This window comes from Pteropus medius, unplaced genomic scaffold (genome assembly GCF_902729225.1).
Source record: "Pteropus medius unplaced genomic scaffold, Ma_sr-lr_union100, whole genome shotgun sequence".
Taxonomy (NCBI): domain Eukaryota; kingdom Metazoa; phylum Chordata; class Mammalia; order Chiroptera; family Pteropodidae; genus Pteropus; species Pteropus medius.
The window spans coordinates 1,760,695-1,788,483 of record NW_024340699.1 but is presented as its reverse complement, the minus strand read 5'-3'; the positions used below and the strand labels follow the sequence as shown (position 1 = coordinate 1,788,483).

The window sequence follows — 27,789 nt, the reverse complement described above, 5'->3', positions numbered from 1 at the left end:
AGGGATGACTAGGCAGAGCACAGAGGATTTTTAGGTCAGTGAAAATACTCTGTATAATACCACAGTGATGAATACACTAGTCCAAACCCACAACACCAAGAGCAAGCCCTAAGGTAAATTACAGACTTTGAGTGACAAGGATGTGTCCATGTAGGTTTATCAAATGTACAATATACCACTCTGGAGGGGGATGTTGATAATGGGGGAGGCTGTGCATATGTGGGGTCAGGGGGTCTATGGGATATCTCTGTATTTTCCTCCTAATTTTGCTGTGATCCTCAAACTGCTAAAAAATAAAGTCTCAACTTAAAAAAAACAAACAAACAAACAAAAAAAAAACTGAACTTGAATGCATTTGAAATGAAACATGACCACCCTAGCATTCTGCTGTCTCCAGTGCCATCCATGGCTCTCTTCATTTGTTTATCGCTCCTGCTTGGCTCCTAAAAGCCCCAGATTTCATCATCCCTGCAAATCTAGCATAATAAGCGGTCTTTATTTCAAGTCTTAGCTCCAGAAAGTTCCAATGGAACAACAAGAAAATCTAAATAAAGACCTATTCAGTTCAAATACAATAATTTCGAGTGAATATAAGAGAAAATGAGATATGAGCCTCTGAAACCATAATCGAGGACTATCATACTGTGTTAGTTTTACGACTAACTGCCCTGAGAGTTGTCAGCCTTTCAGAAATAAGTACTGGGCAATATTTTATACTTTATTAATCAACAGCACAAATGTTGTGCCCAATATTGCTCTAAAGACTGAAAGACTTAGAAGGAAAAGAAAACAACAGGCATCTTGATTCAAAGAAACTTGTCATCTATTTCTATAGTCCTGGAGAATAAGAGTCTCAAAATAATAAAAGCAGCAGGGAGGAGACAAGGGGGAGGTAGATGGGGTAAAAAGGATCAATTATGTGGTGACTTTTTTCATAATCATAGTAAAATTTAAAAAAAGAAAAATAGTAGCTATTGTTACTACTACTACGACTACTACTACTACTACTAAGAACAACAACAACAACAACAGGCACAGAGTGTCTAGTATAAACCAGGCTCTGATCATAGAGCATATGAGTCCTCTATATGCAATATCCCTTTCAATCTTTACAACACCCTTTTGTGGTAGACACTAGAATAAAAACTATCTCATTTTAACATGAGGAAATTGCAGCACAGAAAGAATGAATACCTCTCCCAAAGCCATTTAAACAATAAAGAGTAGAGTTGGTATTTAAGGATCTGGGCTCTTGGAGACCATTCTGTTTAACTACGTTCTATATTCCACCTCAAAAGGTAACAGGAGTTTACTTTCAATGTAAAACATAGTGAGGAAATCTAGCTCCAGTTCAGGTCATCCAAGTTTGAAAAGATGGATTGTTCTTTTTCATCCCCACCTCTATCCCCCAACAGAGCCATGCTTTTCTGCATAAATTAACCACTACAATCACTCTCCCTGTGGCATATCATGACAAAAGTCAGTGGATCCAGGAGAGAATTAAATGGATAGAACTTGCAAAGACAACCTGAACCATTCGACATAATGACTGCGAGCGTAAAATTTCTGAGGCTAGGATTTCCCCCAAGGAAGTATCTGCCTCTGGTCATCGCTAAGATAAAAAGGAGAAAGCCTAAGCCAACCTAAGAGCGCTTCCTCATTCAGAATGTATTTTTTATGCCTAAAGTGTTGACCAATAAGGACACATTCTACCTCTGAGTGATATTTTAGGTTCTCCGGCTGATTTCCTGGATCGTCCCATCACAAGGATGACGTAAAGATATCTCCCAGTTGCCATGAGAACTGGTTTCATCAGTGTCTCAGCCAGCCTGGAAAATTTGCATACGTGATATCATGCAGAGAGAGAAAGTTACGCTGCCTTAAAGTCAACTGGTTCTGTGGACTACTGTTCTTTGAGGCAACGTGGTATTTATATTGCATCAAGGTTCTGGGAGCATTTCAAAGACAGGTCTGCTCACTAATCCTCACACTTTCTCTCACTCGCCAGCTAAGGAAACGGATGAGAGCAACCAAAGGAATGTGCTGGAAGAGCTGGGTGTTGAATTCCTTCTCAGCATGTTCTATAATTGCATTCTGGCAGGATGTTCCTGATTACGAAGGGCAACGCCCCAAGGCTGAGCCAGCTTAGCTGCAGGTTCTAACAATAACCAACCCTTCAGAGCCTCAGCATGCATTTCTTCATCAAGGGCCTCCAAAGCACTATTGCACATCACATACTCGTTTCCTCCTTGTACAACAGCGCATGCTTTCATTCTATTGCTGAAGATCCGCATGCATTTCTCACCCTTTCTCTCCTCTCTTCTGTTTGAAGTTGCCAGGCTGGGTTAGCACTCTGGGGCCATCCCTGTTGATATACAGGCAAATAGAATACGATATTCAGGAAGAGAGCCACTTTCCTTCCTGGAATCATTACATAAAATGCAACTGCGTGGTCAAATATAGCTTTGAGTAAGGATTTAGTGGCAAAAGAATATCTTGGTTCCACAGTCTGAAACTAATATGGCTCGTTCTGTGCTGAAATAGTTATGACACCCAAACAAGACCCAAGTATGCTTTGTAATAAGGTCAGATACAGAGGAGGTCCCTAGGAGTAGGAAAACACTACTGATTAGACCAACAGTTTCTAAACCCCAGGCTACCATGTAAATTCACAGAATGCTGTGAGATTTTGAAATTTTCCAAGGGAAACACAGGACACTCGACATCTGCTGAACACTGCCCCAACTCAGGGTTGTTCACAGTGTCAACAATAGATCATGCCACATTCCTTACAGTGATGGCATAACTTTGCAAAGCCGTGTTTTTAGCAGTTACGTAACAAAAAGCAAGTAACATAAGGAAATCAGTGTGGGACAGGAAATGAAGGTGGTAGTGTCCAATCTGATTCTAAAGGAGCTGTACAGTGCCCAACTCATCCCATTAGTAACTGAATGATTAAAAATGTGATTAAAAATTATTTAGGTATATCATTTTTTCAAATGCCTACTAAAAAGTTATTAGGACATAAAGACTTATTGATTGGCCCTAACTACTAAATAAATGGAACTGTTAGGTATTTCTTTTGGCCTAAGGGCACCATGAAAAAAAAAATCACTGAGACACTCAGGGCTCTGGAAACTGAGATGATTTAGAAACTGCTGGTCTAAGCACTAATGTTTTCCCATTCCTAAGGACCTGCTCTGTACCTGACCTCATCACAAAGCATACTTAGGTCTTGTTTGGGTGTCATAGCTATTTCAGCTCAGTGACTTTTCCACCTTTCAGTGCTAAAGGTGCCCACCACATGGGACCTTCCTAACCACAGTGACTGCCTCCGCCTCTCTGGGCTTCTTCTCCCTCTGCCCCCCAAGCTCTACTCACGCTGGCTTCCATTCAGTTCCACAAACACAACAAGCCCTTTCCCATCATGGGGACTTCTTCCTTGCTCTCCTCCTGGTTCCCTCTCAGGTCCCATCTTAAATGCCACCTCATCAGAAAGGCCTCCCCTGATCCACTGTAGCTCTGTCTTGCTCTGTATTGCTCTGTCTTACCCCGCATTCATTTCCTTCATAGTATTCTGTCCTCTGCATTATATATTTACCTCCATGAGAACAAACTCTATCTGTTCTGCTCACAGCTGAATCCACAGAACTTAGCAAAAAGCCTGATATATGATTACCATTCAGTAAATAACTGTGAAATCAATAAATGACAGCTTAAATCATACAGAGGTATTTTGACTGTGGCCTTGTCAAGCCCAAAGCATTCAGAAAGCATTTCTGGCAAACAACCCTTCAGATAGAAATGTGAGCCAATTGCATCTCTAGTCCTGGGCTGAGGTAGTCAAGGGTGGTATTGGAAACCATGAATCTCAGCTCTGCTGCCTCCTTGCTGGCAGGCCTTGGGCAAGTTATTTATTCTGTCTCTAGCCCCCAGTGTCTTTGCCTGTGAAGGGTTATAATGAGGACTAACTATAAAGCTCTTAAATGGTGTCTGGCAAACAACAAGCATTCTATATAAAAGTCAGCTGCTCTTATTAGGGCAGTATTCAAAGACTCTCCATTCATGCCCACATATCATTCTCAGGGGAAGTTTCTGCCTCAGAAACTAATGGGTTCAAATGACTCTTGATTGTTATAGAGTACATAGATCATTGCAACAGTGATACTTAGGCAATTAAATTCCTATACCCATCAGTGTTCCTGGCTCGACTCATAATTGGAACCAAAAAAGAATCTGTATGGAACTTTTATTATGCAATTGGATGACAGAAATAAAGACTATTTGTTGAATTATTGCTAATTTATCTAGACTTGCCCTATGTTACAGCCTCAAGCGTACAGCTGAGTGTGTTTGCTTGATCCTCCCAACCCACTGCTTGCTTCCTCTTAACCAGCCCTGTCCAGTGGTACCTGGGGAGCTCACAGTCACAGAGGGAAGTGCCACAGGGCTCCCCTCTGTGAAGTGGGAAGAAGCATGAGCGCTGTCATCCATTTACACTGCATTTCCTGAGCCTTCTACCACCAGTCTCTCCCACCTGGCCCTCCTACCTGGCTCTCACCTCTGGATGCATCATTCTTGAAAAGCACTGGAATCACATCACTCTCCTCCCCAAGAACTATGTGCACCTCCTATTTCACTATTTCACACGTACCCATGTCTCAGAAAACCATTTATCCCTTTGGCCTCCTGTATACAGCGAGGTAAGGATAGTGCCTTTCCTGCTAATTGAGTTGCTCTCACTTTATAAGAATAACATATAGTTGCTTTGCATGAGAGAGGGTACTGATGGACACAAGTCCACAACATGTTTCAATCCCAGCTTCTTCACTTACTAGCTACATTGTCTATGGCAAGTTAAGTTTAAATCTGCGAACCTGAACCTCTGTTTCCTCAGTTGTAAAGTGGGCAAGATAGTATCTACCACAGCTTCGTTGTGAGCGCTAGATGAGAAAACACTTGTGAAACATACAGCACAGCACCTGGGACTTCGGCGCACACTCCAAAAAGTGAGCTATTATTCTTTCTCATACAAACTCCTCATTCTTTGGATTCTAGCTTACCCATCACTTCTCCTGGGAAGCCTTCCCTGACCACCACCCCAAAGATACATGTGCTTCTAAAGCACCCTGCCCTGATCATCATCGTAAGATATGTCAGACTGCAGTGTCATTGCCTCTTGGTCTTTTGATTGTCCTCTAGAATATTTTGAAAACATCACTGAAGAAAAAGGGTTTCTCCTACACTGCCATAGCAGCTGGCACAAAGTAAAGGCTCAGTGAATACTTGGTCAAATGAAAAGTAACTAATTGAATGAAAATCAAATAAAGACAAAATAATTGTTAAAACATTGCTGTGTTATATGACCTAATAATCCCTTCATTGTAAAATTAGAAACTCACTTGGAAACTAACCACATTCTTTTTTTTATATAATTTAATTTTAATAATAGTTACCACCTATTGATCCACCTTCTTTCCAAAATTTAATTTTAATAATAGTTACCACCTATTGATCCACCTTCTTTCCAAAATGTAACTTGATCCTACCTACTCTCTGAGGTAGGTCCTATCACTAGTCCCATCTCCCTCAAATGAGGACACTGAGGCTTAGAGGGCTGAAGTAATTTGCCCAAGATCATCCAGCTACAGAGCTGAGGCCCAAACCCAAGACTTTTCAACTCCAGAGTCAGCTTGCCCTGCTGCTTTCTAATATCACCAAGGATGCTGCTTTTCCTTTTAGCTAAATTTCTCTGGCCTCCCAAATACTACAGGGTGGCATTTCATCATCATTGATGCTTACACCATAAACATGATAATGCCTTAGGCATAAATTCATTTGGTTCCTAATCATCCACTACCTCGCCACATTTTTGTCTTGGCATTATTTAACTTTCATGCCTTGTCAAGTCTCCCCAATCTGAGTATAACCTAATGGTGGCAGTGCTCAAGTCTTCTGATTCTATCTTCCAAGGTCTAAAGGTATATCTTTCCTCTATTAAGAAAACATTAATTAAGTTTCCGTCTATTAGGTTTACATATCTGAGTAAAATGACTGGAAAATCATCACTAAATCTGAAAGGTAAGTTTGGGACCACATGAGTTGGATCTGTGGTATAAACAATTTTCACACTGGGGAATCCGGCAGACACTTCAAAAAAAAATAGACATGTTAAATAATCTTTGTACTATTTTTTTTTTAACCAGAGGCATGAGTTATGTTAAAAAGTGCCATCAAACATGAAGATAGATTCAGTTGAAACTTATTAGATTTCATTAACCAGTCACCATAAAAAAAATGAAAAAACAAAAATAAACATAAGCATAGATAGATAGATAGACAGATAGACAAGAAGGATAGGACTCGTAAAGCCAAAAATTAGAAAGAAAATGAAAGAAACTGATAAGGCAGGAGACCTGGGGTCAATAGTTATCTTCTGGAGCAGATTTCCACAGCAAGATACAATAAAAAGCCTGGATGAATATAAATTCTTACGAACAGAGAAACAAAGTAGCCTCAAATGTGAGACCCAAATCAACAGTCACAGTGGAAGATGCTCCAAGGCACAGGCCCTGATTTTTGGTCAAGCTGCTTCTTCCTTGAGAATTCTATGTGCAGCAGGGTGAGTAAGCAGCAGGAATATGCTCTGTTGAATGTGGTTTAACAGTTCATCCTAGACGCGAGGCGGTCATTTGGTATGCAATGATTGTTGGTTGGTTTGAGCTGAGATCGAAAGGGACCATCAGACAGTAGATGGCGGGGCTTTACCCCAGAAGCCCATCCTCGCCACCTTGTCCCACCTTGCCTTGTTCTACCTGTCTCTGCTGACATCAAGACCAGACCAAGTGTTTCCACACCTTTCTAACATAAGCATTTAAACACCTCAGCAATCCTGCAGCCTAGGACACACCCGCTTCCTTCCGGCTTCCCACACACCCATTCTTTTCACTGGGATTAACATAAAATTGCATTTAGAGAGGAAGAGAAAAAAATTCCCCTATGCAAATGGAAAAATCAATGTCAAAGTAGAGCATCTGTCTTACTCTGCAATCTGTCCAGTAGAGGCCAAAGATGCCCACTCAGATGATGAACTTCAGCAGAAACTGCATCTGACACCCACTGCTTTCATAGCATGGGCCGGGGATGGGAGGATGACAGTGTAGAAATGTGATCAGTCATTGCTGAAGTGGGGGAAGTTGAAGTCATCTTACTCTCTTTAAAAATGAAAGTGACTTTAGGGATCTTTCACAAAGCATTAAAACAAAACAAAACAAAAAAAATGTGTTTTTGAAGGACGCTTGAAAAATTGAATGAGATCACTTCAGGCAGTCCTTTGCCCGCTGGAAACACACCTAGGATGGGCCACATGGGCCACGTCCAGGAAAGACACTTCTCTGTCACTGCCCATAAAGTATAGCACCTTAGCAGTGACTTGGCAACTTGCATTCCAGGAAAAGGAGATAATCCAGGAACACATTCAACTGTATTTGAAATACTAGTAATGATCTAACCTACTACTGGTTCTAGAATGCATATTCCTAACCTTAAATATTCTGCCTTTTGTGTGTGTGTGTGTGCGTGGCTTTATTTATTTCATTTTCAATAACTTTCTTTTTTTCAATTAGAAAGTAATACAAGTTTATTGTAGACATTTTGGAAAATTTAGGAAATCATAGAGAACAAAAATCATCCACAATCATACCATTCAGATATATACTGTTAAATTTTTGGCTATAGAACCTTCTAGAATTTTTTTTCTTTAAGAACACGAATCTCTAAGATGGCAGGTGGGAGCCACTGCCCATCCTCCTAAACTAGAAGCATCCCTTCAAAAGCAACTGACTATTTGAGGAAGAAGCCTTGGTCTTCATTATCTATACATTTGCCATATCTCTTCACTTCATTGGCAGCACTAGTCACTTGGGCTGACTTAACAGACATATGCGAGTCTCAGTTGCCTCCCTGTTTCCACCTAGTTGGAGTATCCCTTCCTCTGGGATCAAGATCCTCTCCATAGCTCAGGGCCAGACCTGACTCATCTAACATAACACTTTCATTCTAAGTCCAGTCTCCATCTCGGTGATCCGTTAATAGGTGACCAGGGAGACTTGAGAAGACTATGCAGCTCTGGGACAAATGCTTTGCTCCTAAGAGAGACAGACAGAAAAGATGTTGATGCCTGGAATTGTGAAGCCATTTTGGGAGCTTGAAAGAAGCTAGCTGGAGAACAAAGCCTAAAGCACTTTAACTGATCCAAATAGAATATCCCAGATGACCTCTAGCAAGACACAGGAAGCCGCTGGACACAAAACAAACTATTGCAAGAAAAGAACAATTCTCAGAATGTATATAACATGATTCTATATATCTAGCTAGATAAATAGATATAAATACATAGAGGAGGGTTGAGAGAGACTCTGGAGGTATACTGAAATGTCAGCAACAGTGATCTCTGGAAATTCATGAATCAGGGCTTCAAGTTTTTTCTACATATGTTTGTATTGTTTAAAGTGTTTACAATAGTATATACATATGTGTTGCTTGTATACTTCTTAAACATTTTAATTTTAAAGACTATACATGGCTTCCCCTTTATTTGAAACATGTACCAGAAGCTCAGAGCACTCTTCTAGAAAGAAAAAAGATGTTTTTATCAAAAAATTCTTCAAGTTATTTTCAGTATCTAGGGGGATCTGCTCCATCTCACAGTTGAGCACACCTGCTGTTTGTCAGCACATCTTTTTCTCCTATAGGAAGAGCCACAGGGAGATCATGGGCATTGGTTCAGGATGCTAGGGGTTCAAAGTCTGGATTATGAGGTGGGGCAAGGTGTTTAAGCTTCTTTGTGAAATCACGACAATGGGCATTCAGTGAATATTGCTGGAGTGCTGGCTAGCCTTGTGGGGTGTCTAGTGATGAGTAGAGCATAGGATATATCTTCAGGCAGTGGATCACGGGGTTGTACAGCGTGTCTCAAAGTGCAGGCCAGAGTCCCCACACCAGAATCACCTGCAGGTGTGTTAAAATGCAGGTTCCGGAGTCCCATTCCAAATGTGAATCACAGTCTCTGAGGATGAAGCCCAAGAACCTGAATTTTTTTCTTATATGCACATGAAGTATGAGAACTCCTTCCTCTGTTGGTGAACTAGACTCATCAAAATAGTCTGATGGGGCAGGTGTAGGTTATTCTTCCCCATCTTGGTTACCTGTATGCTCAGAGTCAAATTAGTGGCTCAACTGTAGCTGTGTGGTTTCATAGTGAGCAAATGATTAGGAATCCTATTCCTGGCTCCTCACATTAATTCTCTGTCTTTCACTCTTCTTGTCATCTTTTTTTTTTTTTTTTTTTACAGTAGAAAACTGTCCATTGGAGGAGAGTGCTACACACCTCCAGGTGAGGAAGCTGGCTCGAGCAAGGTAGCAAGTGCGTGTGGGTTCGGGTAAGGGCCCCCCTAGTCAGTTTACTGCCTAGGCATAAAAGCTCAATTTGGGGACAGGCAGGGTAAATAAATAAATGAATAAAAGCAGCTATTTATTGACATCCCCTAGTCAGTTACCAAAAGCTCACTGGGACAGGCAGGGTAAATAAATAAATGAATAAAAGCTGCTATTTATTAAGCACTTAGGCAGTAAGCTATGTGCATTATATCATATCTCATTTAATCTTCACAACAAACCTATGATCAATCACTATTAACCCCATTTTACAGATTTGGGAACAGGGTCTTAGAGAAGTCAAGTAACTTGCACAGCAGGTACTAGAATCCCCACCACTAACTCTAGATCCCACATTCTTAAACACCTACTACTTGTCCTTGGCATGGGTGAACAGTGGTAGTGATTTTCACATAGGACTGGCCCTGAGGCTGCAATCCGAGTGAAAAGGGGCGCCGGGGGCTTACCTTGAAGCTTCTTTTGCATAACTAGCATACTACTTTTACTTAGATTTTATGTTTCAATCAGTTTTTTTAATTTCTAAGATGCATTTATGAACACATTAATAAAATGTGCCTGTCTCGTCTTATTTTATGTATATATGCATGTATTTACGAGAGGTTACAGAAGGGGTCATCAGACGTGGTACAGCCACTGTAAATGAATTAGTGAAACTATTTCACGTCAACTTCATATTGTTTTCTGTTCAGTAATCTTTGTAGATTTGTTGGAATTTTTACAGAAAGAATCCCTCTCCCTAAGTTGATACATATTTTAATAAGTGTGTGTATCATATATAGTTGACCCTTGAGCAACAGCAGTTTGAACAGCGCAAATTCACTTATTTGCAGATTTTTTTTCAATACAATCGGCCCTGGGTATTTGCCTTTTTGGATCCAAAACAGTATTTTTCATCAGTGGTTGGGAATCTTCGCATGCAGAGGGCCAACTGCATGCATGGTTCTACACCATGTTATATAAGAAAGTCGAGCTTCCATGGATTTTGGTATTCACAGAGTTCTGAAACCAATCTCTTGCAGATTGGTTTCAACTGACAGCCAATTTTAGTTAAGTTTTTGGGGAGTCAAGTTATAGGACTGGGCAGGGGGAGCGTTGACACCCCTAACATCCCCCACCAACACACACATCACTCTGTTCAAGGGTCAACTATAATAACAAATATAGCAAACTGTGGAAAGGCCCCTCTTCCCCATCACCATCTAGCTATACTCCCCAGGGATGCCCATTGTCAAATGTTCACGTACGTACACACACACACACACACGCACACACGGTACCGTATAGCAAACATACAACGCAATCTACTTTGTTCACTTAACCATATACGTATCTTGTGTAACATGAGAACTTCCATTTCATTTGAAGCCTAGGAAGCAAGGTTTTGGACCGAGGAAATGAGAGAAGACGCTCAGAGCTGAAGGTAACGTCTCCACCCAAGCGAGAGCACAAGGTCGGATCACCAGTGGGACTGCCAGCTGGGTGGCTCCGCCCTCCCGCGTCTGGGACAAAGGGAGGGAGGAAGTATGCGGCTGGGAAGCTCCTCCGCTCTCGCCTGGGTTTTCCGTTTTCACCCCACTGAGATTGAAAGGAAAGTTAGCACAGAAATCTGCGCCCTCCTGAAACCCGGCCCGGCCGCAGGAACTTCCCCCGTGGCTGGAACCGGGAGCGGGGATGGAGAAGCCGCCACTCGGGTGAGCGCTGAGAGCCGGGTCGCACGCCGGGACCGCCTCACAGCAGCGCCCTCTGTCGGCGACTATGGGAATGGCCCGCATGTGTTGGCCTGTATTTGGTGTTCCTTATTCTGTGCAGACCGGATGGAGGTGTCCAACACCGGTGTACACCTTTGCACCCTTAGGAATGTTAAATTCTTTTGGGAATTCCTAGCTAATTCTTCTAATTCTACTCATCTGCGTAGAGTTCCTAGGGCTATAGGTGTGTGAGCAAATGAGTGTTAGGGTATACGCTGGGTGTCTAAGCGGGTAATGCCTTGGATTGTCTCTGGGTTGTGGCTTGGGTTGTCTCTGCTTGCCTGTGGAGATTTCACTTTCTGCTCTGTCTATGGGCTAGTATCTATAAGCGTCGGCCGTGTCTCTACACATTTGAATCTTATTAACAGTACACATATTTTTCATCCTCCCTAGGGCTGTGTCTGTATGAATGTGCAGGATTCAGTGAGGATGTGCAGGAGTGTCTGTGGGGGGCGGGGGTGTGCATGGAGGCACAATGGGTGGTAATATATTTCCGAAATCCATATGTGGGCAAGGGTGCCCCAGATATACTAAACCTTTTGTCCTTCATCTCATCCTCTGACTTAAGAAGAACCATAGATTTTGCATTGGGGCCCTCTAGCTTACAATTGCCCCATCCTGGCCTGAACTCAGCCTCCTGTGAGGCCTCAGCCTCCTTCGTGACCACTCCTTGGCCTGCCTTCTCCAATCTGCATAGCCCAGGGAAGCTGTCTACTGCTATCTCTAAGCACATTGGCCATGATGTCAACCCAAAGAAAAACAGTTGTCCATCTCCTTCCTTTTTCCCCACCCAAAAGTCATTTCCTCTTAGTTCATTACCTGGGATTTTGATGCTATGTTTCCTCAGCCTTATTGATACACACAGAAGGAAAAAAAAAAAAAAAAAGGAACTTCTTGAAATTCCCCCAGAAGGTTTTGAGAGTTGTTTTCAGTGTTGCAACTTGAAACAAGTCAGCTTCTAGTTTAAGTTTCTATCAGAAAGCTCGGTAGGAGTAGGGTATATAAGCTCCAGTAGCAGCAGCAGCAACAGATGAAGAAGAAACAACCGTTTCATACCCAGCAAACTCTGCAGCTCAGCCAGAAACAAGGTAAGCACTTCCCAAGCCCCTGCCACCCCTTCCCCAGGCCCGCACCACGTGTGTGCTCCCCCTGCACCTGGCTTCATGGAGTGAGTAGATTCCTAGAAGCACTCCTGGTGCTTTACCTGCTGGGACACTAGTGAAAAGTCAGTAATTTGGGGACTAATGTATAAAGTATTAATTTAGAAGCTCAATTAATAATAATTATACCAAGGTCTGTGAACAAATGCATAGTTATAGAAAAGTTTGTTTTATCTTGTTTAAAAATGGTATGCATATAAAAGTATGTTCCTCAGTATTAAAGCCCATCAATTAAAGGACTGTATAGATTTAAAGTGTTTCTTACCTTAGTATTATAAACTTTTTAAAAGCCTTTCATTCATTAGGTAATAATGAATTTAATAAATAATTGAATTCATCCTTTTATCTCATAATTGAATGTTACAGAAAATACTTGCTCTCATATTTGCGATGAGCTTACAAGTCAGTTGTGACAATCAATCAGAATAATAGCTGAGTTATCAGTTCTTTTGGATTAACTGACTTGGGCCCACTTAAAATATGGAAAGCAACTGCAATGTTTAAACCACTTTCTAAAGAATTTTTAAATCTGTAAGAAAAAAGATAATCTTCACTGTACTGGTGTCTTATACTTGCCCAGGTAAATTGCGTGCAATAATTTCCAGGTTAAAAAAATGATTGGGTTAAAATATCATTTGAACAAAGAGACTACCAAACTCTCGCTGATGGCCCACTTTTTTTCAAATAAGGAATTTCAAGATATTAGAAAGAATTTGGGCAGCCTCTTAGAGTTCGTTTTCCTGGGATCTGAAATTTTATGACTTTGGTACATTCATTCACTTTTCTAATAATTGATGAAATCCCTCTATGCTAGAGACTGGAACACTGAGTAGAACAAGACAGACATGATCCCTGCCACCGGAGATCTCAGCGTAGTGGGGAAGAAACCGTACATTAAAGAAACTATATGATCGCACTGGTAGGAAATGCTAGGAGAGGAATGGGGCTCCGTGGGAACGAATAGTCAGGAGTCCTGACTCAGTCTGGGCACCATGGTGGGTGGGTATTTTACATGAATTATTTCATTATCTCCTCACCACATTAAGATGTCCTTTTTACAGATTCAGAGGGTGAGGCTTAACAAGCGACTTGCCTGGAGTCACACAACTAATGACTTGGCAGAGCTGGGATGCCAGTGCTGGGCCTGCCTGGCTCCCACACAGGGGCCCTTTGCATGTGCTGCCCGTGCCTTCTGCGACTATGTCTTTTATTTTTATATAATAATTCTCTCCTCTAATTAAAAAGTAACAAAGAAATTAAAACTTGAAAAAGAGATGCCTAACCAAGTGCCATCATCACGCCCACGTTGGCCCCAGTGTTAGAGAGCCTTAACATGCCACAGGCCCCAGGCTCCCTGCATCCCTCATACAAGGGTTTTAAGAGTTTAGAAAACCTATGAAGTTAAATGAAAAAAATTTTTTCTTTAATCCTCAAGACTCTCAAACCTAGCATGCCGAGGAAATGCGGGCTGTGGGACACAGCTGGTCTAGCGGACCACAGAGTAACCACGTGTTGACTTCTTTCTGGTTTCATCTTAATCAAACCCAGGGGAAACGATCTTCACCCCTGCCAGTCTTCTGTGGTTTAAAATGTAGGTGATACTAAAATGAGAACCATCACCAGGTCTCCCATGATCCTAAAGTGACATTCACCTGAAATTCTCAAATGCATCTGAGGCCAAGAGAGGAAGTGCTGGGCACACAGCCAGTGGGGAAACCCCAGCATTAGGAGAGTGTAAAGGAATTGCCAGGAGATGCCAGGAATCTCTGTTGTCGCCCTCCCCAGAGCACCAGCATCTGGTTTTTACAGGCCTGTGTAACTGTACTACCTCTATGGCATTTCTCTACAGCCAGGAATGACTTCTTGTCTACCCATTGCATACGAAACAGAGATACACCAAATTTTTCCTTTATCTCTTCCTTCCCCAAGGTACAGCCTAACATGTTATTGGTTGCCTTCTATTACATCATCTCATTGCATTCTCCCAAACAACCCCGTGATATGAGTATTACGTCCATTTTATAGATGAGCAGATTTGAGACTCAGAGAGCGATTTGGCCAGCATCACACAACTAGGGAGTGGTGGAACCAGCACTGAAGCCCATAGCTGCTTGACTCCAAGCCTATGAGTGTACCAACTGGTATGCCGTGGCAACTAGTTCTTTGTCACAGCCATAGCCTGGACCAAACTGATAGACATGCCCCTGAAAATGCCATGCCGCCGTGACAGGACCGCTGACAGTGGACGGAGAGGCCTGACTTCTAGTGCCATCACCACCACTCACAACCTCTACAATCTAAGGGGATAAAGCACATGACAAGGTCCCCCTAGGATTAGCAGCAGTTCTGACAAAGCTGTGATTCGTCAGTATTCAGTCACCCCCATCAAGGGGTGCTCATTTTTAAGGTATTTGGCTGAAAATTTTGAGTCTCGTTCTTCATATAATTTAGACAGTGGTTTCTGAAATCACGTTGCTGCCCAACATGGGTGCTCTGAGAGAGGGATGGAGGTGTTTCAGACTGAAATTAAATAATAACTATCTCTACCTAATTCACAGGTAGGGTATAATTTTCACAGTCTGAAGATTTTCATAAATCTGGATTGAGCTGCAATATAAGACGGTGGCTGATTTATCACAAAATTGTGCATTTCATTACTTCATGGTGGATATGTTGATATTTTATGGTCTTCTCCCAGAGAACATCTTGATTTTCAGGGGCTCTGGAACCTGAGCATGGGTTAAACCAGTGGTTCTCAAAGTGCTGTCCCAGGACCAGCAATATCAGCTTTGCCAGGAAGCAGATCCTCGGGTCCTGCCCCCCAGACCTACTGAATCAGACACTCTGAGGGTAGGACTCAGCAGTCAGTGTTTTGGCAAGCCTTCCAAGTTATTCTGACATACACTCCAGTTTGAGAACCACTGGATTACATTATCTAGAAGGGAGTAGTCTTTATTTTGGGAGGAATTACAATCTAAACAAAGAGTGAAGCTAAATCCCTAGAACAAGGTCTGGCAACTAGGTCTTGCCAGAATTTGAAAGATTGCCTCTATATTACCTTCTCCTCCCCTACCCAAGTCTTTTAGCCCTGGGTGTCACTTCACATACTGTCTTGTGCTACAGTGATGCATGTGTGCAGCTTATCTTCCCAACGAGAGGGTAGGTAGTCATCACACTGACTTAATAAGTATTTGTTGAATGAAAGTATTTGCTCCTAAAAGGCAGAATCCAGGTAAAAACCTATGTTACTTCCAATGGCACCAGCTCAGTGTCCTTTACATAGAAAGTACCAAATAAACAACTGCTGAATGTTGATCCAGACAAGTCATGGTCCTCTGAACCTTAGGTTTCTCATCTTAAAAATAAGAGGATTTTATATCAGAAGGCTGGCCTTAGGTCTCTTTCAGCCTCAGATTGCCTATGGTTCTCTATTTGGAGATTTTCTTACCCTGTAATTTACTTAGTGTTAACCTGCCATGTAGAGAAGAAAGAGGAAAATAAAGATTAAATACAATGTGCACAGAATGTGAATATGGTTTCCAAATACTTATTGACATTTTCTCTCCTCTTTTCTCTCTTCTTTCTCTTTTCCTCTTTCTCCTCCTCTCTTTCTCTCGCCCCTGCAGATGCTTCAGCAGCAGTTGGTCCTCTCCTGTTTTTCCCTGGTTTTACTGGCATCACCCCTTGTGGCCATATGGGAACTGGAGAAAGATGGTAACCAGACACTCTTTATTCTCTCCAGAGGTCAGGTCTAGGCCAGGATTCTCAGGCAGCCTGGGGGAAACCAGACTGAAATGGGAAACCTCGCATTGGGGCTTCCTAGCGAGAGCTGTCACTGTGGGGAAACTGGCAGTTGCATGTCCTTTCACTGTTGAAGGTGTCTGTATTGCTTGGCTTTCACATTAGATGACAGAGAAGGAGCTTTTTCTGGAGTGTGGTGGGAAATGAGATATGGACTTTGCCAGTATTACTAAAAATCAATTGTATCATACAATCAAAAGACAAAGTGAGGGTTTAGAAAAGCATAGAGACTGTGCTCTGTCATTTCCCACTCTTCCACACGACATAGCCTCCTCACTTGGCACCGAGATGACTTGCCTCTGACCAAACACTTTGCGGAAAGCATAGCATTTAGACTCCCATGGACTTGGGTTCAAGGCTGGATCTGCCACTCACTGGTTATGTGGCCTTGAGCAGGGCCACCTCTGAGCTTGTGTTTCCTCAACTATAACCCGGAGATTACAAAGTGATACATACTACCTAGAGTATTAACTACATTAACTGATTGTTAGTTGTTCCTGAGACCCTCAGATGCTTCTCATTGAAGCCAACATAAGCGTGTCGATAATGCTGTCTTTCATTGTATAATAATACTTAATATTTATTGAGCTTAGTATCTCATTTAATTCTTACACCAACCATATGAAATAGGGACTGTTTGTACCCCATTTTACAGATGTTGAAAACAGAGGCAACAAAGATTAGATAACTTACCTAATTTCACATACTTGGTTAAGGGTGGAACAGGGACTTGATCTCATCTCTGTCTTTCTTCAAAGCCTGTGCACTTAAGTATTTGAAGAAGGATTTTACAAGGATGTGAAGCAGTTGTTTCCTATGTCCTTAGAGAACTGAGGGAGAAGAAACAGGAGTAAATTAAAAATAAAGACATTTTACCTGATGACCGGATGATAGTCAGGAGAGTACAGCACTGATATGAGTACCTAAAAGGGATTGGAACTATTCCTCCATTCTTAATAATTTGGGGAAAACAATAATGCAACCTTCCGCACTCTGCACCAGGAAGGTTGGAGCATTTTAGACCCTTCCTCGAGTAAAGGCAAAGGCCTAAGACAGATAACCATGCCAGATCCCTTCCAGCCCTGGGGTTTTTTTAGTAAGCTTGGGAACCTTGGCTCTCGCATGGTTAACCCTTAGCAACTTCTGAGTTGGTAAACCACAAAAATTCCAGGAAGTCACTGTGAGAAACCCCAAGAGGGCTTGTGACTTTGGAAATGAGATGAGGGGATGAAGCTGAGCCCTAGGTTCTGGATGCTCCTCATTGGGCTTCCACTTGCGGTTGGTTGTTTCACTGCCCTTGGGCAAGGGTCCTTTAGGGGTTATGACAGGGAGATAGCCATGCTGTTCAGTTGCCAGTGGGACAAAGAAAAACTGGAGAAAGCCGAAGATGTCATGTGGTTTTATGTCAGCTCAGCGGATCGGGTCCGAAGAGTTGGGCCCCAGATCCTCATCTACGTTATCCATTCAGGAGTTATAAATCCCTTTGATGTAAAATGAAAATTTTGTGTTCCATGATACTTTTCATTTGGATGCCAGTAATAAGAGCCACCGGTTACAGAGCATTTAAGGGCACTGTTGTTAAGCTCTTGTATGAATTAACTTGTATAATCCACATGTCAACCTTCTGAAGCAAGTACTAATAGGTTGTTCATTTTATTTATTTATTTACTTATTTATTATTATTATTATTTTTTTATGGTGACATCGTTTAATGAAATCCAATAAGTTTCATCTGTATACTTTAACCGTCAGGCATATATATATTTACACTATGTGTTCACCTCCCATAGTTAGATTTCTTTCTGTCACCACATATGTGACCCTCTTAACCGTGTCTACCTTCTCCCTCCCCGCTCCTCCATACCCTCTCGTAACCACTAGTCTATTGTCCATGTCCATGAGTTTCAGTGTGTTTGTCCTGTTCATTTTAGGTACGTATCCCACATAGGTTCTTCATTTTAAAGTGATGCCTTAAGTGATTCAATGTCTTGGCCAAGCCCACAGGCTAGTATAAGAGATAGAGCCGGACCTAAACCCAGACCTATATGACTCCAAAAGCCAGGAACTTAACCACTGTTAATACTCACAGCAGGCATCATAATTTTCCGAGAACATAAAAACACATCACTGGGCCCATCCCAGAGTTCCTGAGGGTTCAGCAACTGAGACTTTGCATTTCTAACAGATTCCCATGATGATCATGGTGTGAGAACCACTACATTGAACGATTCTATTTAATTAATAATTGATGCATGAATGGAGCTTCGAGGTGACATCTTCTTTGAAATACTATATACTAAGCCATCCCTCAAATGCCAGTTAAGATACAGGTATTGGAGCTCCAATGCAAAGCCAGGGAGACAGAAAGTCTGAGATACAGCTCTTGTGCTTCTAACTTGCCATAAACCTTGCTTAGCCTCTCGGTCTTAGTACCTTCCTCTATAAAATGGGAAGACTAAGACCTAATCAACTGCCTCATAAGGATGTAAATAGCTTTAAAAAAATAAGGAGAGAATGAAAAACTCCATTGGTGAGTTTCATGCAGTAGGAACTAAATCCTAAAATCCCCATGGAAAGTTGTAAGACGGTGTCTCTATGCAGTTGTCTGACACTTTGGCCTGTGAATAGCAACTGAGTTTATGGAGGTGGGCACTGTGCTAAGTGTTCCACGTGCTTTTATTCATTTAGTCCTCGCAGCCAAACCTACGACATAGATACTATTATTATTTTCATTTTACAGACGAGGTAACCGAGGCTCATGGTGATTAAGTACCTTTCTCCAAATTCTCCACCGAGCTAGTGGGGTCAGTCTTTCTTGACATTTCGTGCACAGCCTTATTCCCTATGAGCCTGAAATTGTGCTGAAAGTCTCTCATCTCCACCAGGCCTTCAGCAAATAGTCTTGTGCTGTTTGCATTTTTTCATTGTAACAAGGTCTTCCTCATCCGCCAGCTAATCAGAGGTTAATTACTAATTGCTCCCTGCTAGTTAATGAGTTGACAGCATCTATAAAATTCTTTGCTTCTTTCTTCCACTACTTTGAGCCCAAGTCGAGCCCAATACCCTGAGATCATCTCAGCAAGCCTCTGCTGTTATGAGCAAGGTTGTGCTTTGGCAGTGCAGATGCCCAGGTAGTTCAAAAAACACACAGTCCCAGACTTCACGGAGCTGACAGTCCAGTTCTCCACAATCTGTGCTCTCCAGTTTATGTTGTAGAGTTGGATTGGTACCCTGATGCCCCTGGAGAAATGGTGGTCCTCACCTGCGATACCCCTGAAGAAGAAGGCATCACCTGGACCTCAGACCAGAGCAGTGAGGTCTTAGGCTCTGGCAAAACCTTGACCATCCAAGTCAAAGAATTCGGAGATGCTGGCCAGTACACCTGTCACAAAGAGGGCAAGATTCTGAGCCAGTCTCTCCTGCTGCTTCACAAAAAGGAAGATGGCATTTGGTCCACTGATATTTTAAAGGACCAGAAAGGTAATTCCATCCCCTTGGATGATGTCAGTTTTCTCTTTTGCTCCATAAGAGATACAAAAATTAAAAAGTTTAAAGAAATGATTAATGTAGTTAATGAAGTAATCAAGTCCCTTACTGAAACTACCCAGAAGCTACATTTTTCTTTGCTTTTGTTTTCCTTTGCCAGATACTTTGGATTATCAACCATCAAAATCTCATGTTAAGAAAGTTTCATGATGAGCCTAGATGCTTTTCCTAAGCTTCTCTTTAAATAACGGTGATATTACTAAGAGACTAATAGAAGTTAACCAACATGTATAGTGCATAACTCAGCACTGGGGTGATAACCTTGAACAAAAATTTATACCTCCCTCCAGTGTGTTAGATGTGTTGTATGCTATACAGAGTCAGCATCCTATTGGGACACTCCCAGTCCTCGCTGAACTGCCTGTCAGGGAAGCAGCATCATTTTCCAAGGAAATAAAAGGAAGCTCTTTACTCTTTTACCATTTGGTGGCCTGTAATTAATCACAATCAAAATCTTTCTGGGGGGAGGAACCTAAATATTGATTTTTTTTTTTCCAAATCCAGAACCCAAAAATAAGACCTTTCTAAAATGTAAAGCAAAGAATTATTCTGGCCATTTCACCTGCTGGTGGCTGACTGCAATCAGTGCTGATTTGAAATTCAGTGTCAAAAGCAGCAGAGGGTAAGTGAAACCACTCTGGTTTCCCAGCATTTTGCTAGAACTACTATTTCATTAAGAAAATAAAGATGGCCTATCAGTTAGTGATAGGAGAGAAAACCAAGTGAACTTATTTTTTCAATGCCCCCATCACATGGACATTTAAGCTAATTGCCTGAACAAATCTATGCGTCAGAACAGGATATCACTGGGGCCTGGGAATAGCCCCTATTGTGTTTGAACTCATTCATCCAAATTGCCTGGCAATGCTTCCTTAAGGCTCATAGCACCGTGGGGAGGGGTAAAAGGAGAAATCGAAGCTACAAATGACTTGCCAAAATTGCACCTCAAAAAAACAGAAATAAGAGCTCTAGACCATAGACCTTGAAAGCCCTGAAGCCGACTCCAGAACTCCGCGAGGCCTGCAGAAATTTTTCCAGGACCCCTTCCACTGTTTTCTTCCACTGACACTACTCATTCTGAAGTTCACAGTTTGTCCAAGACACTTAGACTTTCCCTAAGAAGCCAGTTCCTGGATACAGGACCTATATTTTAGCCCCTCTATGTAACTTTCTCCACTCATTGTCTAAGTTCCCAACAATGTAGGATGATGGAGCCAACCCTAGGTGATCATCCCGGTCTTGCCGCTGTTTACCTGAGCAACTTTTGGGGTCTCACTTTTCCATCTTTAAAGTGAAAATGCTTACCATAGAAATGCTTAAACAAGTGCACGAAGATATAGATGCAAATCTTCATTGTGACATGTTTGGTAATCAGTGGGGAAAGGTCAAGTAAAGTGTGGTACGTTATACTCTGGCTTAATGTGTAGTCATCAAAATGAATAACCCAATCTATATGGTCTGTCTTGGAGCACTCCCCATAATATGTTCAGACAGGGAAAAGATGGTTATAAAACCATATGTATATCATTTGATCCTATTTCATAAAAAATAAAATCTATGTGTGTTTCTATAGACAAAATATGTGTGTATGCATATATACATGTGGATATGTGATTGCTTTGAATATTCATAGAAAAAGTCTGGTAAGATACAAGATATGAATAATATTTGTATTCAGGAAGTGAAGTTGGAGTTAAAAGGAGGATTAGGGTTCAAGAGGCACACATAGTTCCTTTAGTTTTTTATAATTAGCATGTATTGATTTTGTTATTAAAATGGGAAAAACAAAATAAACATTTTAATGAGATGTAACCAGAGGCTCTGGATCTCAAATTTTCCAGATTCATTTCGGCCAGAAGTATGTAAGTGCAGAGCTGTTTCTAAACATTTGCACTACCTCTGAAGCCAATCGTGTTCTCATGGGAAAGGCAGTTTCTTATTCCTGATAGGAACTCTCTAGAAATGTGTGACACAGGATATGTCTGTCTTTGACTTCAGCTCCTCTGACCCCCGAGGGGTGACGTGTGGAGCAGCGACACTCTCAGCAGAGAGGGTCAGAGTGGACAACAGGGAGTATAAGAAGTACACAGTGGCGTGTCAAGAGGGCAGTTCGTGCCCCGCCGCTGAGGAGAGCCTGCCCATTGAGGTCTTGGTGGATGCTGTTCACAAGCTCAAGTATGAAAACTACTCTAGCAGCTTCTTCATCAGGGACATCAGTGAGTTTGCTTTATTATATGTGCTTAATAAAGATAGATACCATTTGTCACCTGTTCACAGTGCTCCGTGCATTGGAGTAAAGGATTTACATACATTATCTAATTTATTTTGCGCGCTCCAGAAAGTACAATGTAGGTACTATTATCTGCATTTTAAGGAAGAGGAAATTTAGTCTTTTTTTAAAAAAAAAAGTTAAACAACTTGTCCCATTTCACAGCTAGCAATTCAGACCCAGATCTGCCCCACTTTAAAAAGCAGGCTCTTGGCTACACTTCTTTTCTGCTGCCCAGGCAGCTTCCACGATGAATCTAGGAGCATCCCTTTAAGTATAATATTCCTATTCAGAACCAGAGCTTCTCTACCAATTGCAGTTATTCCCAACCAATCTTTCTCTAGCATTCGAAAAGAGATTTATTTATTGGAATATAATTCCCTCCAAAATGGACACCAATTTTTTTTAATTGGTAGATGGAGATTTTTGTCATTTTCCATTTCCTTTACTATTTATCCACTGAACATGCATCATGAAATAATTTGTGAGAGAAGCACAGAACTGGCTCTAGCAATGTGTGAAGAGGCTGACCTTGGTGGGTTAGGGGAAGATAGAGTCTAGTTCACGTAGGGTGGCCAGGAAAAGTCTCTTTGAGGAAGTAACATTTAGCTGAGTCCTAAAGGAAAGATGTCAGTCATGTCAAGAACAGAGGGAAGAATATTTGTGAAACATCTGCTAAGAGCCATGGTCTTTGGAGCGGTGCTGGGCTTAGGAGCTAAGCGCATTGCTTAGAATGTCTCCCTCCCCTCATCTAGAAGATGCTACGTTACTTGAGGACAGTCTTCGTGACATTCACTGCTGTACTGTCCATGCATAGTTTAATGGCTGACACATCATGATTGCTGGCGCATAATTATTTAATGAATGATCATAGAGACCATGTGACTATAACTGCTACAAGACAAATCAGTGCCAGACACCATGAAAAGACAAAAGAAAAGAACACTAAGTGGAAAATCTCTCACATCCTCAGCAAGAGGCTCAGCTCGAGTCTAGGTTTGGTGCAAAGAGCAGGGTGACCACAGAGAAGGTGGTCCTTCACCGACAACCCAGATATGAGAGTCTTGTTATCTCTAAGAACTTTCTTCTGAGCACTACGTAGACTTGGTTCCACCGCCAAGGCCCATCTGATTGTGCAATGATAAGAAGGACGCTGAATCCCAGGTTCAGCCTTAAAGGATGTGGCAACTGGTGAGGGCTGCCTTCCACAGGCACCAGTGTGAGCCTCACCAGTAGCAAGGGTGCCTCACATCTGCCAATCAGATGCTCAGAGAAGTTAAGTAACGATGGACTCACAGCTGGTCAAAGGTGAAAGTGGGATCAAAGCCAGAACTACCTTACTCCAAAGACCTTACTCCAAAGACTAGGAAAATAAAGGCTGTTTCTTATTTTCAACAGTCAAACCAGACCCACCCAAGAACCTGCAGCTAAAGCCATTAAAGAATTCCCGGCATGTGGAGGTCAGCTGGGAGTACCCCGACACCTGGAGCACCCCACATTCCTACTTCTCCCTGACATTTTCTCTTCAGGTCCAGGGCAAGAACAAGAGAGAAAAGGTAAGATTCGGGTGCCATATATTCTGTGGTCAGGTTTATGCAGACCTACATCAAGAAGAAAATAAATGATAATAATAACAGCTAATTTTTATTTAGTACTTTCTCTATGCCTGAAACTGTGCTAAGGGTTATATATGTATGTCTTACTTAATCCCACAGTAACTCCACAGAGACAGGCAGTGTTATTATCACCACTGTGAAGACAGTGAAGCTCAGAGAGGTTAAATGATTTGCCCAACGTCACCCAGCTAGGAAGTGACAGAACCAGGACATAAACTCAGACTACCAGACACAAAGACCATACACCTTCATTATGGCTGACCATTAATTCTTGGACTCAGAATTGGTCCTAATAGAATTGGGCTCCAGGAACCTAAAATTATTGTTTTGACTGAATGAATATAATGGATGATAGAACATTTATGCTGTCTCATCCAAAATGGATAACTCTCAGCTGTTACACATATTGTGAAATTATTTTATCAAACAGAATGTAAGTATTTACATAGGCTATGATGATGACTTTCCAATTTTCTTGCCCTGCATCAATAATCCCAAGATCTCAGAGGCACTTTTATTGAGCCCCAGCCTCCTTGGACCCCAGTTTGAAAATCACTGGACAAATTTAGCATCTGGTAGAAACTCTAATTCGGTCACTCTCTAAGAATTTTTTTTGCGGGAGTGAGGACTATTCTGGAGTCAATTTTACCTAAATATTATTTAAAATCTTGATGTGTATCTTTCCTACTTAAGATCTATATCATTAATAGTGCTTTCTACACCATTAGAGATTTTGTTAAGAGTTTTACATGATTATCACCTTTGACTTTTACAACTCGATGAGGCAGGCATTAGTACCATTCCTCTTTTATAAATGGGAAAACTGAGACACAGAGAACCTGAGACATTTTCCTGTGGTCACACAGCTAATAAGTAGTAACGCCTGGATTTGAACACAAGTTTGTCTGATGAAAGGATGAGAGTATGGTATTTCTGAATATCCAGGGGACAACTAGAGCAAATCGGTCCCAGTCCCACCAACAGCCTAGTACTCCAGTGATTGCACATGAGAACTTCAAGCAAGGCAGCTCGGCTAGAAAGATGAAAGCTGGACCAATTTCACCCTTAGGCCTTGCTCAGTCGAAAAGCTGCATCTATTTAGAGCTTCTGTCAGTAGGTGGCACAAGTTCTACACACTCCCCTGTGAATTGCAAGCATGATACCCTAAAACCTGAGTATGCTTGTTTTGAGAGATGTGATCTGCAGATATATGTCCAGCCTACCTTCTGACTGCATTGCCAAAGATTTCCCTCTTCTTTGCAGAAAGATAGACTCTTCGTGGATCAGACCTCAGCCAAGGTAGCGTGCCACAAGGATGCCATGATCCGCGTGCAAGCTCGGGACCGCTACTATAGCTCATCCTGGAGTGAATGGGCATCGGTGTCCTGCAGTTAGGTGAGCAGGCCACGAGATCCAGCCCAGACCTGCAGGGCAATGGTGGGGTTCGGTGAAGGAGAGGAAAGAGGGGATGGGGTGCCTGGCACAGCTACCATAGTCAGAAACATACATTTGTTCATTAGCAGATATTTATTTGATGCCCACATTGTTCCAGCCACTGTTCTGGGCTCAGGGATACTGCAGTAAGAAGAACATGTATAGGTCCTGCCCTTCTAGAGGCAAAGGCAAAGAAGAGAGAGAGGTAGCCAAGAGTGAGAGCATGAATGGCTTACAAGCTGTTTCTAGGAATTAGAACCCTATGAGAGGAGTTACTGGGGGGCCATTGAAAGGCTTTCAGCAGGAAATGTCATCATCAGATATTTTAAGAAAACTCTTAAGAGTCTCTGGTGAGCAAGGCACCAGTCAAACCCTAGGCCACATAAGGAAGAGCTGGACCCTTCTGACACAGAACCCCCAAAACCCAATTGCCTGGATAATGAGTCGTGTGAAATAAGAAGAGTTTGTGGCCACATTTCTGATCCTCACAGACTTTGGGCATTCTTTTTCAGGTTCTACTCCCAGAATGAAATCTTGGAAGAAAAGTGGAAAATATGTAAAAGTTTTAAAAGACATGATCTAATAGACCCCAAAAAGATATTTTCTACGTAATTAGCTTTTTTTTAGGATCATAGTGATGTCTTTGCTGTATTTTTATACTTAAATTCTAAATACCCATTGAAACAATCAGCTAATTTATTTATAGAGTTTCCAACTTGCAAGTGCTATTTAAGTAATTTATGTATTTATTTATTATTTAATGTTTTTGTGCCAAGATATATGTTTTACACTCTCATGACCTGATCCATAAGGAATGGGCCCTATTATGCAAAATGTGAATTTATATGTTATTTATACTGACAACTTTTCAACCGAGGCTGCCAGGGCATCGGTTTTATGACAACCAGTAAGAACACAATGTTCTGATGCCAGCATCATAATATGTTTATGATAGATGAGAACACAAGAGATAATTAAATAGACATGGAGACAGGAACCCACTTGAGGAGATGTTAGTTCCCATATCCATGAAGATTCCTTGAAGTGGTGCTGGTAATCCAGGGCCGCCTGCACTTCTAAGCAAGTTTAATCGTTGGATGCTTGTATTTAGAAAGGGCTAAAAAAAAATTTTTTTTAAAAGATTAAAATTGAAGTTCGGCTTCAGCCTCTGTGGCACTCCCTGCCCCATCTATCTGTAAGACATAGGAGAGTGACATAGAGACCTCATAAGTGTCTGGGAAGTAAAAAGATCGTACGATTCAAGAGGGAAGACAAGTGTAGTTATGGCTAAGGACATAAAATTGTCAGAATTGCCAGTTGCTCCTTAATAGCCACTCAAGAAAAGCAGACAGATACGTAGAAATGATCAACAATCACTTACTGGTCAGCATGAGTGAACCTGACAAGCAGACATGACCGGAAAGTGCCGAAACATCGAGGTGCTACTATTAAGTAATGAATGTGCTTTCTGTGAAGTGATTCCATTGGTTTTCTGTTTACTTATTTATTTTTACATTCTGATGATGAATTAATAAAAATGTAACGTTTCTTTGCAGTAATATTTTGGGCTTTCTCAGCTAACTCGGGTCTCCTGTTCTCACATTTACCAGGACTGCCTTTTTTCCCCTCCCATTTAAGAATTATTGCCCTTCCTTGAAGCGATTTCACGTCCAGTTTCGCAGAGTTGCTCTTTCCTTTTATAGGATTCCCAAAGTCAGTGTCTTGCTGAGCTTAGGGACTGTCCCTGTGATCTGACCATGGGGGATTCTGCGAGAACACAGGGGTTGGAAGCTCTCGCTTCTTTCATATTCTATCCTGGAATCACACTCCTAGTTTCCTAAGCATCATGAAATAAAACTCCAACCCATGAAAGCCATGGTCCAGCTTGTGTTTACAGAGGATTTGCCATGTGTCTAGACATATTCTAGCCTTTGGGGTTGAGGAGTTCCAAACAGTCCTCCGTCCTGGCATTACTTATAACACAGAGATGAAAAGTTAACTTTAATACCACTAACTGCCAAAACATTCCGTATATATGGCAGCCTGGGGTGAGAACGAAGGCGAATGGTCAGTGTAACCTGGAGTCGACCCAGAAAGGCTTGATAGAGAAGGGGAGGTGCCCACTTTGGGCTCAGCGGGCAGGGCCTGCTCCTTCCCCTTTGGTGCCTCCCAGGCAAAGAGCAAGTGGTGGGATTAGAAAGAATGGAATGCATTCTCTGCTATCTTCAAAAGCCAAGTGTGCACATCAGAGCTTCCTTGTAATGGCAAGGTAATTACAACAGGGATATCTGTTTACATTCCTTATTTTAAGTGTCCCTTGGAGCCCTTGTTGTCCTCTGCTCCTAACAAGAAATGGGTGGAAGTGTCTGTCATCCTAATCCAACATTTGAAATATATCATCTCGTGTTTATAAGCCCACACTTGATAGCGAATATTCGGTTAATAACAACTACTTGTCCTCCTGCTGGGTCTTTCATCTAGAGATATCAAAACAAGTAATGGGAGTTTGATGAACAATGTTAACCAAGAAAGAAATAATCACATTTTGTAAGTACAGAGAACTGGGGACCTTTCCCAATACTTGCAGCCAGCCTGGGGCAGTGCTCAGATGTTCTGGACCCCACCATGCCCAGTGACTTCTGGACCTCTTAGCATTTTGTTTAATTTCAGTACATGCATTGGAGAGCTTTTCTCTTTGAAAAATATTCCCCAGGACCATCCTTTTTATTGGGAATCTGGCCACTACAAAATGTATCAAA

General features: G+C 41.8%; 1 protein-coding gene across 1 annotated transcript; it reads left to right on the top strand.

Annotated features, from left to right (window-relative positions):
* Window positions 1–11,501: 11,501 nt before the first annotated feature.
* On the top strand, window positions 11,502–26,578 carry IL12B (interleukin 12B). Its single transcript, XM_039876930.1, has 8 exons — window positions 11,502–12,292; window positions 15,991–16,078; window positions 19,370–19,645; window positions 20,216–20,333; window positions 21,710–21,927; window positions 23,379–23,536; window positions 24,860–24,991; window positions 25,543–26,578. The coding sequence occupies exons 2-7, from the start codon at window positions 15,991–15,993 to the stop codon at window positions 24,989–24,991; spliced, it is 990 nt and encodes a 329-aa protein (XP_039732864.1). The 5' UTR covers window positions 11,502–12,292; the 3' UTR covers window positions 25,543–26,578.
* The last annotated feature ends 1,211 nt before the right edge of the window (window positions 26,579–27,789 follow it).

Excerpts from the sequence above, each read along its gene's own strand:
- IL12B (XM_039876930.1), top strand. The coding sequence starts at position 15,991 with ATGCTTCAGCAGCAGTTGGTCCTCTCCTGTTTTTCCCTGGTTTTACTG. Across the intron at positions 16,079-19,369 it reads ATGGGAACTGGAGAAAGATG|TTTATGTTGTAGAGTTGGAT; the intron begins GTAACCAGACAC and ends TGTGCTCTCCAG. Across the intron at positions 19,646-20,215 it reads TATTTTAAAGGACCAGAAAG|AACCCAAAAATAAGACCTTT; the intron begins GTAATTCCATCC and ends TTCCAAATCCAG.